The sequence below is a fragment of the Vipera ursinii genome, assembly GCF_947247035.1.
Source record: "Vipera ursinii genome assembly, chromosome: 2".
Classification (NCBI taxonomy): Eukaryota; Metazoa; Chordata; class Lepidosauria; order Squamata; family Viperidae; genus Vipera; species Vipera ursinii.
Window position 1 is genome coordinate 100,322,700 of NC_139513.1, and position 11,943 is coordinate 100,334,642.

The 11,943-nt window shown below is 38.3% G+C and overlaps 1 protein-coding gene across 1 annotated transcript in view; it reads right to left on the minus strand.

Annotated features, from left to right (window-relative positions):
• DOCK2 (dedicator of cytokinesis 2) overlaps positions 1-11,447 on the minus strand; it is a 341,341-nt gene extending 329,894 nt beyond the window's left edge. The window contains exon 1 of the mRNA XM_083351346.1: positions 11,284-11,447. Coding sequence (XP_083207472.1) covers positions 11,284-11,323 — 40 coding nt within the window. The 5' untranslated portion in view covers positions 11,324-11,447. The remainder of the gene's footprint in view (positions 1-11,283) is intronic.
• Positions 11,448-11,943: the final 496 nt, after the last annotated feature.

Below are 11,943 nucleotides of genomic sequence, written 5' to 3' on the forward strand. Positions count from 1 at the left end.
TACCATGTAGATCTATTCAAGTTGTCTGGTTTTAAGCCTAACAAAAACGTCTCAGGAGTCAATTTAACAGAATATCCTAAAATCTCATTCATCCATATATGAAGCCGATACCAATACTTCCTCGCTTCGCCGCAGGTCCACCACTGGTGGTAATAGGTGCCTTCTCTTTCTCCACACTTCCAACATGCTGGGGACACACCCAAAAACATTTTACCCAATCTAGCTGGCGGGAGATGGCAACGAAACATCATCTTATAAACGTTCTCCTTATACATAGTAGATTTCGTCAGTCTAACATTTTTCTCCCAAATGGACCGCCACTTATCACGTTCTATTTGATCACCCAGATTCCTTTCCCAGGAGACCCTAAAGCCCTCTGTAAGCTCATTTAACCCATCCATATCCAACAGTAAGGAGTAACATTTTGCCAGCAACTTCTCACTTTTCCTGAAAAGAATCTTATCGAATCCTTGAGCTTCTCTAGTAATCCCTGGCACTACTCTCTCCTTCATGAACCAACTGCGAAGCTGCATATACGCCCACCAATCTACTTGGATACCCTATTCCTGCAATTGTGATTTAGATTTTAATTCTCCATTTGAATGTAATAATTCTTTATAAGTCACCCTTTTTTCTGGATTAAACACATTAGGGAAGGTCAATGCTTCCATTGGGGACAGCCAATACGGTGTTCTCATATAAAACTTCTTCCTAACCAACGACCAAGCGCCTAATAGTATATTACGCAAATAATGCCTTATAAAATACTTTGGTGGGCTTCCTGACTCCCGCCACAAATGGGCATGCCACCCTTGGGCTAGATCATGTCCCTCTAATGCTAACAAATGCCTATTTTGGAGAGTCACCCACTCCCTTATCCAAACTAATAACGCCGCAACATAATAATACTTCCAATTAGGGAGCCCAAGTCCTCCTTCTGCCTTTGGTCCTTGCATTATCTTAACTTTAACCCGAGGTTTTATCATTTTCCGTTTTTGAAATCTTCCTAAATCTTTCTTTTTTGATTTCTTTTTTTAATTAACTATTAGTGAGGAAAAGACAGCCTGCTTGCTACTAATTAGTAGCATTAATCAAATTGAATGAATAAATTAAAAGCCTTTCCTATGCTAGCAGCCAATTATAAGGTCGATGACACCCTAAAAGTCTTGAAGGTAGTTGGGGACTGCTTTCATTATATTTACATTACATATTATATTATTTCAGGAAGGAGGTGATATATTTATTTTAAATGAAATTTCAAGAGACACAAATATGACACTGTCAACACCCAGGATGGAAACAAAAATCTTAAAAGAACTTGTGGGACAAATTAGGATGAAAAATCATACCACTGAAAATCAGCAACACAGTGGTTTATAGTTTCAATCAGAGTGACTGCACAGGGCCCATATCTAGTGTATAGTTTCTATTTCTCTTTTACTAGGACTATCAAACCTGAACTGCAAACATCCAGACAACCATAAGTCAGCCAGTCAAGAATTAACTCTCTGCATCTCTTTGCTGCCATCTCGACATTATATTCAGTGGTGGGATTCAGAACTGGTAGCTAATTTTTTGTTGCCCAGGCCCAGAATGGACTTCCGGAAGCGGCATCACACTAAGAACCGGTTGTTCGCATATTTGAATCCCACCACTGATTATATTGATATTTGCAGTCCTGATTCAATAAGCCTCCTGTTGTTTCAATCTTTCTCCACAGTTCTTTCTTCCATATAGAATTAGAATTAATTCAAAGAGACCATTCTTTTCATTTCTCTCATTTTTTATAAACTATTCCAAACTACTCAAAGGTGCTTTTTCATGAGGCAACTGCTTTTTCATGAGGCAAATGTCTTTGAAGACGTTTCTCTTCTCATCCAAGAAGCTTCTTCAGCTATTCCAAACTACTGTTTCAAGATGAAGCTGGCTCACCAAATGGATCTGGGAATTCCATGCCCAAACTCTTTGTGTCAGCTGCTTTTTCAAAGTGTGGTTTCAAAGGGTCTGAGGTAGATGGAAATGGACCTTACCATTGCTTTTGCCTTGAACCTTTCTGCCTCAATGGATGGATTTGCCCTAGCTGGAAAATATGATGATTATATATAAAGCACTTTTTTTAATCAAATAATTTAAGGGCAGAAGTTCAGTTATGAAACATTGCAAGCATATCTTTTTAAATGTATTTATTGCAATTCTATCTTGAATTCTCCCAATAATGCAAAGAGGGATTTTTCCTCACAATAACTCTATGATGTAGAGACATAGTAACCAAAATCTAGTAAACATCATAACTGAGACTCCCAATTCGAGTCTGACTCTTTAATCACACCGTAGGTCACATATAGATACTGACATCCCTTTTCATCCCTAATGCTTTCTTTCTTTATCTTTTGTTTGGTAAGAATTCCATTGTAATATGATTGTAATATGGAAGGAGTATTCTATTTTTTTTTAATATACTGGGTACGCTTAAGTAAATACCACTTTGATTTAATCACATCGGTACTAAACATTATTTTCTTATTTACTGGGTTAATTTAAACTCTAGTCCATTCCTTTGTCTGTGGCATGTTAAATCACTTCAAACCTGCCTTTCAGACTGTTGTAGTCTTAATACTTAAAAATCAAGGATTGGAAGGATGGAATCAAGTCAGAGACTTTGTTCTTTCCTTGTAGGAAAAATATGAAGTGTCACACATCAGCTTTAAAAACCAAGAAAGGCACATTGTGATTCTTCCAAGTGGATTTTTTTTAAAATTTCCACACCTATATACAGAATCTTGCCAAACTAAAACAGACGATCACCCACATAAAGCATATACTCTGGGAACTATTAGGGAAAGGTTGTCTTCACCCTCTTTCTCTTACACAAAATAGCTGAACTGAGTTGTTTTTTATTCCTCTGGATTCACTTCCTCCTGGAAATCCCGCCCATTACATTCCATCACATGCAGAAGGGAAGCCCCTTGGTAATGCTTTAATAATTAAATGTGCCTTTAAAAGGGCAGCCATAAACCCTTCATTTGTCAACTCACTTAAAAATAAATAAACAGTACATACCTAAATGAACAGATCACATTACAACTTCAGAAAATATATCACAGACTTTTCCAATCAGCTGATTAACATAGTTGGACGGCACCAGAGGAAGAACGCTGCTACCTAGATAACTGCATAGTATTAATTTATTACAAATGTAGAATTCAATCTGCCAACCATTTTCAAAGTTTGCCTCATTCTTAACCTTGCACTCATTTTATTTCATGTATTTTGTTTCCATTTTTGTTCTTAAAGGAAACAATTTCATAAAGCAGGTGTGAGGAAGTAAATGTACATTTACTTCCTATAGTCACTGGATTGGTTCTGCTTGTGCCAGGAAGAGAACAAGTAGAGAACTTAATAATATTCAGAATTTAGCAATTTTGCCTTAATAGAATAATGTTCTTTGCTGATGGTACCTTAGGAAAGGGCTTTAGCATGATGACATCCAAACAACTGACAAAGGAAGTGGTTTTGCCGCCTTAATGTTTTTCTGAACAAGTGAAACTTACAGCTAAGTCCTGCCACGTCATTTGATACTATGAATCTGATTCTTAAAAATTGATAATGGACAGGAAGTAAAGAGGGTCAAACTGTTTGAACACTGTGAATTCCTGTGTATGAATTCAGGAGGCCAAATGAAAAAAATAATAATTTTAAAAATCTGTATCAGTGACTGGCTTCTTTGTGCTTATATAATTACAAATTCTTTCTCTTTTTTTTTAAACAAGTGGAATAGAGTTTTTTTAAACCAATCAGTTTTATATATTAAACTAAGATTATACAGGTAGTTCTCGACTTACAACAGTTCACTTAGTGACTGTTATAACAGCACTGAAAAAGTGACTTCTGACCGTTTTTAACACTTAAGACCGTTGCAGCATGCTCCCAAGGTCACATGATCAAAATTCAGATGCTTGGCAACGGACTCCTATTTATGATAGTTGCAGTATCCTGAGTGTCATGGTTCCGACAGATGAAACCAATTAAAAGAACTGCAAAGCAAAGATTTCTTCCTTAAAGAACATTTTATTCAGGAAACAAGGTATCGGCACTTACATAGTTGAACCCAAGACTAAAGTTCCCTCCCCCCTGCTACAAAGTAACCCACCGAAACTTTTTCTAACATTGACCTTGATTCTCACACAGTTGCAATTGTTACGGCTAACTGAAACAGCTCAAGCATTCCCCTTCTCCATCTGAAAATACCAAACAACAGGAAAAAAGCACAATAAAAGCAAAAGGTAAAATGGCTAGAGTTTTCTCAGTTGTCACAACAATGACACTGAGGTCATGCGATCACCTTCTGCGGCCTACTGACAAGCAAAGTCAATGGGGGAAACAGATTCACTTAACAACCATGTTACTAAATTGACACCTGCAGTGATTCACTTAATAACATTTGGCAAGAAAGGTCATAAAGTGAGGCAAAATTCACTTAACAGCTGACTAACTTAGCAACAGAAATTTTGGGCCTAATAGTGGTCCTAAGTATAGCATTTATCAAGGGTACTGTTAAGGATTTGTTGTGCAGAGGTCTCCTTGTGCTACCAAAGAGTTGCACAGACAAGGAAGGGTACTGAGAGCAGTAAGAGTCACACAGTAACCACAAGAATACACTGAGTTGTAAAAGCAAAAAGTAGTTTACTTTGAGGTGGTGTAAAAACAAAAATGCAGTCAAAAATAAACAGTCCAGGTCATACACAATAGCAAAAGTCCAAGGAGTAATCCAAAATACAAAGTCTTCTTACCGGACCAGAGGTCAATACACAGTTCAGGTTTATTTTTTATTTTTATTTATTTTAATTCCATTTATATCCCGCCCTTCTCCGAAGACTCAGGGCGGCTTACAAGCTTAGCAGTAGCCTTCATTCTATGTATATGCCTGCTTATTAGGGCTTTCACACACACCCCAAGCGGCATTATTACAAAGTCAGCTTATTGCCCCCAACAATCTGGGTCCTCATTTTACCTACCTTGGAAGGATGGAAGGCTGAGTCAACCTTGAGCCTGGTGGGATGCGAACCTGCACTAATGGCAGGCAGCTGGTGTTACTTAAGGAGGCGTTAGCCCACTGCTCCACCAAGGCTCTTAAGTAAGTACTCTTATCACAGTAAGTACTCTTATCACAGTAACAGAGCAAAAAACAGTAATAGGAGAGAGCAGTGAATTCAGAGAGAAAGAAGCTACGTTACTAGCTCTCTCTTATGGCCATGAGAACACTTACACACCCATTGGCCAATTAACATCTTAAAGACATAACATCATGGTTAATATATTTTCAACCCAACATTGTAGGCTAACACCATATGCCTAACAGGTACTACTGTAAATGAGTGAGCAAGCCCCTTGGTTATGTGTTCTCAAGACTCCAGAACACAGATTGTATCCTTACTTGATTTATCATGAAAGAAGAGACAAGCGTAGATACTGTAGTTTATTTTCAGATATAAAAGTTGTGCATAAAAGATGCTGACCAATTATTAGTCCAACATGCTTTTTACGCATTGCACTACCCTAGATTTGATTTGCACAAAGAAATCCCTGCATCTCCAGATAGTAGTAGGTTAGGATTCCCCCAACTTAAGTTCATAGTTCTCTGTATCATTCTGCTGATATTTTCTACTTCAGAGCACACAATTTATTGCTATACTATGTAAAGACTGAATATGGTCATTTTCAAATTGATTTTTCTTATTTTATCATTCAATGAAAAACATGAATAAATATTTCCTCAATTAATCCCTACTAACGGTTATTATCATTATTTCAGGTTTCCTTCATGAAATTCAAGACATTGGCTAAGAATTACCTTATAATAAATCATAGCCTTGGGCCTTGGAATCTAATAGTGGACATTATGAAAAGTTCCTGTTTATAGAATTTTTCCCCATTTTGACAGAGGGATGAACATTGCTGTGCTAGATGCAGTCTTCTTCTCAAAATAATTGCTTACTACAGGCATTTTTATATATGCTAGGAAGGAAGGAAGGAAGGAAGGAAGGAAGGAAGGAAGGAAGGAAGGAAGGAAGGAAGGAAGGAAGGAAGGAAGGAAGGAAGGAAGGAAGGAAGGAAATAAGCAGCATGGAACAGAAATGCAGAAGACCTGACTCTTCCCCCAGGTGTTGATCTAGGATGGAGGTTGAGTTGGAAGGTGGTTTGGTCTGGCACCTGTGTGTGAAGTGTAGTTGTTTTATTTATTGTTGTGAGCTGCCTAGAATTATTATACGAACTGGGCAGCTATATAAGAATGTAAATAAATTACAAATATAGCAATACTGCACAGCAGTATCTATGAGAATACAAAGTGCTGGCAATGCATGAAGCTCAAACTGAATTCTAGGCAATAACAAGGAGTAGCTATGCCCATTTGTCAACAGCATTGTGTGTTGTGGTTTTTGTTTGACTGTATTTGGGGAAATAGGAACTCTGTTTCTTCTCAGCAAAGGGCTTTTGATAATGATATAGGAGTAATTATTGTAAGGAGAAAATGGGCAGCAAGGAAGAATTAACTGAACATTTTGGACTTACACTATTGATTGAACTAAATAAAGTGTGTTGCTATTGAATGATTTTATTAGTATGTAAAGTAAAAGGATTCAATATAGCCAAAGAGAATGATTCACTGACACATATTCTATATGTCTTGAAACCTTGCTGAGTAGCCATTTGGTTACTCAAAAACAGGGAGTCAATTCACAAAAGGGGTATCGTATATGAAGAGTCATTCAATATTCAGCCCTTGTTCATGCACTTAGATAAGGACATGCTGAAAAGAGTTGGTGAAAAAGCAAGATGCTGAACTCATGGGCTTCCTTATTAGATAAACCCTCTCTTTTCTTGCCTGTTAAAATAATTGACTGCTTAGAAATGAGGAATAGACAAGGTCTTAAGGAAAGCCATCAGTGTTCTGAAGTTCCACCCTAGGCTGAAGCAAAGATGCCACAACTCCCGTTTGTTATGCTCACTTGTGATCAGTTATTATTTCATCATTATGTTCTAAGTTTCTGATAGCTCTGTTCACACAACTCACTTAGTTTCAGTATATGAACTATTGTCTCTTTGGAAGAAATAGCTGTGTCATCATCATCGTCATTGTCATTGTTGCCGTTGTCATTGTCGTCATCACCACCACCACCACCACCACCACCACCATTATTTCTTTTTCTTAGTTTCCATAACCAAGAGACCCGTAATCTAACTATGTGGGCAAGATTTGTGCTATATTTTAAACTAATATGTGGATGACTAATTAGTTATTTAGTTTTGGCCCTTTTTCAAGCTTGCTTTTGAAAATTGAGTATATTAAACCATAAATTGTTATCATCACCATGCCCTCCATCCACATAGTAATACTGATAGGCTCTACTTGCCAAGGAAAATAGGTTGGTTTGAATATTCCAAGTATACCAGACATTTGAAAAAAGGGGGGGCATTGGAGAGGCCCCCAGCCTTTTAGGCACCCGGAACCGGTTCAGTGGAGAGAGGTTTTTCCATGGACCATAGGATGCATGGTTTTGTGTGCTACCTGCATCCCACGGATGGGGCTTTGCTTTTGTTTATGTGAACCGGTTGCTGGCATGGCGCGGCCTGGTACTGGTCCACGGACTGGGGGTTGGGGACCCCTGATCAAAAGTACAGTGAAGAAAATGCACTAAAACTAGTACAGTATACCATGAAAGCTTACTGAATACTGGAGATACCAAATTGGCTTATGGAGAAAAACCAAATGAATAAGAGAAAAGAGACAGGGCAAGGCAAGTATTACATGGCTAGCACATGAAAATATAGCAGGCAAAGCAGATAACAATAAGATCTAGCAATAGCTAAGAACAGCAAAATTGAAGATAGATGATAGATAGATAGATAGATAGATAGATAGATAGATAGATAGATGATAGATAGATAGATAGATAGATAGATAGATAGATAGATAGATAGATAGATAGATAGATAATTATGGTCATACAAGATGAAGCCTTTCAAACAAATGCATACAAAGCCAGAATTGAAAAGACAGCAACAAATAGCAAGTGCCACCTCTGCAAAGAAGCTGAAGAAAGAATGAAATGCCTAATTAGCTGCTGCAAGAAAATCATACAGAGTGACTACAAGCAATGTCATGATGACAGAGTAGCAACAATGGTGTACTGGAATATTTGCAAGGCAATATCATTTGCCATAAGCAAGAACTGGCAGCACCACAAACAGACAAAGCAATAGAAAATGAAGAAGCTGATATGTTCTGGGACTTTAGAATTCAAGCAGACTAGCACCTGCCCCCAGACTTAACAACTGTTGATAAGCAAGACAAAAAAGTCTAGAAAAAGAACAGTAGATGTTGATATGATTGGTTTGAAAGCGGGGTGAAAGAGGCTAAAAGGTAAAGGTAAAGGTTTCCTCACACATGTGTGCTAGTCGTTTCCAACTCTAGGGGCTGGTGCTCATCTCCGTTTCAAAGCCGAAGAGCCAGCGCTTGTCCGAGAATGACTCCAGCTCATGTGGCCAGCATGACTAGATGCCAAAGGCGCACGGAACGCTGTTACCTTCCCACCGTAGTGGTCCCTATTTTTCTACTTGCATTTTTACGTGCTTTTGAACTGCTAGGTTGGCAGAAGCTGGGACGAGTAACAGGTGCTCACTTTGTTACGCGGCACTCGGGATTCGACCTGCCAAACTGCCGACCTTCTGATTGACAAGCTCAGCATCTTAACCCACTGAGCCACAGCGTCCCTTAAAAAAGAGGCTATCTATCTTAAAATTGAACAGCCCTCTCTCAACAGAGGGGGAGGGATATGATGCCACTTATATCCTGCCTACAACCCAGGAAGATTCCACACCCATTTGCACTCAGATTCAGGTGACCCTGAGAGTACAGATAAACCGCCAAGTGGCCTCAATGACTCTCAGAGAGCTAATAACTGAACTTCAGAATCCTAACAACCAGATGACTGCAAAGAATATAAATCCTTCCATTCCCCACCATTCAGTCGTAACTGAAGAAGCTTCTTAGATGGGAAGTAAAACATTTTCAAGGAAAAAACAAAAAACAAAGGAAGTCCAGTTGCCTTTTGAAAAGCACCTTTAGGACATAATGGTCCCTGCAATACCAGGAGACAGCAAAAAGGAAGAGGAAGAAGGGAAGAAAATAACAGAATACAGAAGTTTGCAAGCAAAAATAGCACAGCTGTGATAAAAGAAAGCAAAGATAGCACCAATAGTCATAGGTGACCTGAGTGCAATTCCAAAACAACTGGAGCACCTCTTGAACACCATCAGCATTGACAAAATCACCACCCATATGTTGCAAGAAAGCTTTACTTGGAACAGCTTACATCCTGTGACAATATCTTTAACACTACCAAACATTAACATCTGCCTATCCCAGTTCCTTGGGAAGAAGTTGATAGGTTGATAAAAATGCCAAATCCAGGCTAAACTTCTGACCAACTGCGACTAACCATAATAATATTTTTTTACTACTGCTACTACAGGTGAATATTTTCAGGACAGTTAAGTTTAATTCACATGCTTTTGGTGTCAGTTTTTTTTATCAGAGCTAAGAGGGACTGATTTTCCCAAGTACTGAATTAAACTGAATTATATAATTTAGATTTTACAATAGTCAAAGCAGTGCCACATAATTCAAATTACCCCATTGTTTTCTTGCAACATAGAGAACGAATATATCTTTTTTTAAAATGCTGTACTATATAGCTTAACAGATATTTTGCTTTGTGATATTTTGAAAGATCCAGTCCATTATTATGATCACATGGTTCTCAAGGCTCCAGGGGTGACACTCTTTTCTTCCTGTTTTGGGGGAATATCCAAATTTCCTGGATGAGGCTCTAGGTTCTCTGGGAATAAAGTGTTGCTGGGAAGCTTGTATGGATTGAAAAACCCAGTTAATGGGCCTAAAATGTTTCACAGAACAAGAGATCCTTTACTCAAGCCTGAGATTTGTCCCTGTACTTGATGCACCTAACCTGAGGGAGAATTTGTTTATTCCTTTTCAAAGGATTGAAATTATCATTGTTGTGTCAACAAAATATTACCTCACCCAACAAAGGTTTTGAAATTTTCTATTTTCAAGTCTAACTTCTACAGCTCTATCTGTGAGAAAGCCACCCTGGAATACTGTGGGCTATGGCTATGTCTTGTCTGAATGAAATGATTCCCCATTACTGATTCATGGAGATCTAGCCCAAAAATCAGTTCCCTCACTTGCAGAAACTCTCTAGACTATAGAGTTTCAACATTGCAGTGATGGAGAATGAAACTCAGACCTCTTGCAGACTCTAAGTTGGCTTTCAAAATAAAGCCACTACTCTAGTGGTTTGAGCTAGAAACCAGAAGACTGAGTTTTACTTCTACCTTAAGTATGAAAGCCAGCCAGGTGACTTTGGGTCAGTGTCTCAACCAACCCACCTCCCAAGGTTGTTGTTGTGGGGAAAATAGGAGGAGGAAGGAATATTAGATACGTTTGCTGTCTTCAGTTATTTATAACAGTAAGGCGGGATATATATATATTTTAAAAAGTTCAACATACAGATGTGTTCTCCTCCTGCTTTCTCAAATGCAAACCCTCTTAATGCTGCTGCCACATGGGTAGTTTAGCATAGAATATAATTACATTATCATTGGAAAATGCACAGACAATGCCAGCAAATAAGGAGACTTTGCAGAAAGTAGACTGTATCTTCTAAATAACTGTCAATTGTGTCAAATCTACTACAAAGAATAGATTGCAGTTCTTAAGAAGTCTCTAGCAATTCACAGAACTCATTTCTAAGAAAAAAAGTCTGTTATTTCCTGCCTGTATAGTTAAGCTGAAACTACAGAAAAAGTTAGTGAACCCTCCCATTTAATTTTGATAGCTTAAATTTCACAGCTAATGACAATTGAATAATTTTCACACACAAAAAAAATCTCAAAGGTCAGCTCAAACTGAGGAGTTGCTTGGGAACAACCTTATTTTTAATTATTGTGTATCAATCAGCTCAAAAATATCTCTCCCAATCTTTCTGGAACCTTCTGGACTACAATTGTAGAAATCTCAGCCACCAATGGACATTCTGAAGGGAAATTCTGAGAATTTTAATTCAGTGAATATGGGGATTCCCAAGTTAGGAAAACCTGCTCGCTTTGGCTTTTTTAAAAAAATGCTTTTCAGCCATTTTGGCATTTTTACCCACCCTCTGCAGAAAGACATACTCAGAGAAGAGGCTGCATGATACATACCCACTCCAGTCTTCTTTTCACTTTTGTGCCAAGGAGGCATTGCTAGGGAGTCCAGCAGTAAGCCGTGATTCAGAATGGGTGGCTGGGGTGGACTGTTCCGATTAATACAAATGAATCAGAAGGTAACTTTGGCTGCAGCAGCAGCAGGTTTGGGCTGTGTGGCTCTCCCTGTTCCTCTTCTTCCTTCCTCTTTTTGTGTTTGCGCACTCTCCTCAGTGTAAGGTTCTTGCACCAAATGAAAGTGATACTCAAATGGGCATGTCTTGCTTGACAGAAGAACGACAGGGGAAGTAAAGTCATGTTCCAGACTAAGCAAATCAGGCAGCTATAAAGCCTATCAGAGATCAGTTCTTCAATCAGTCATATTTTTTTTAGGGAGGGGGGGGTCATCAAAATAATTTTATCTGGAAATGGCAGATCTACCAGAAATCGCTGTGGCAGTCAACTTATGTTTTACAATAGATTGAGATTTATTAAATTTATATGCCGCCCTTCTCCCCAAGGACTCAGGGCGGTTCACAACAATAAAAAATTAAAAAAACATAAAAGTACAAAATTTAAAAATGTAAATACAGAGATTGTAATGTAAGCTCACACAAAAAGATGCTTCCTCTTTCACAGAAACTATAGTTTCAGCTAAATCTTCCGAACATTTGGAAT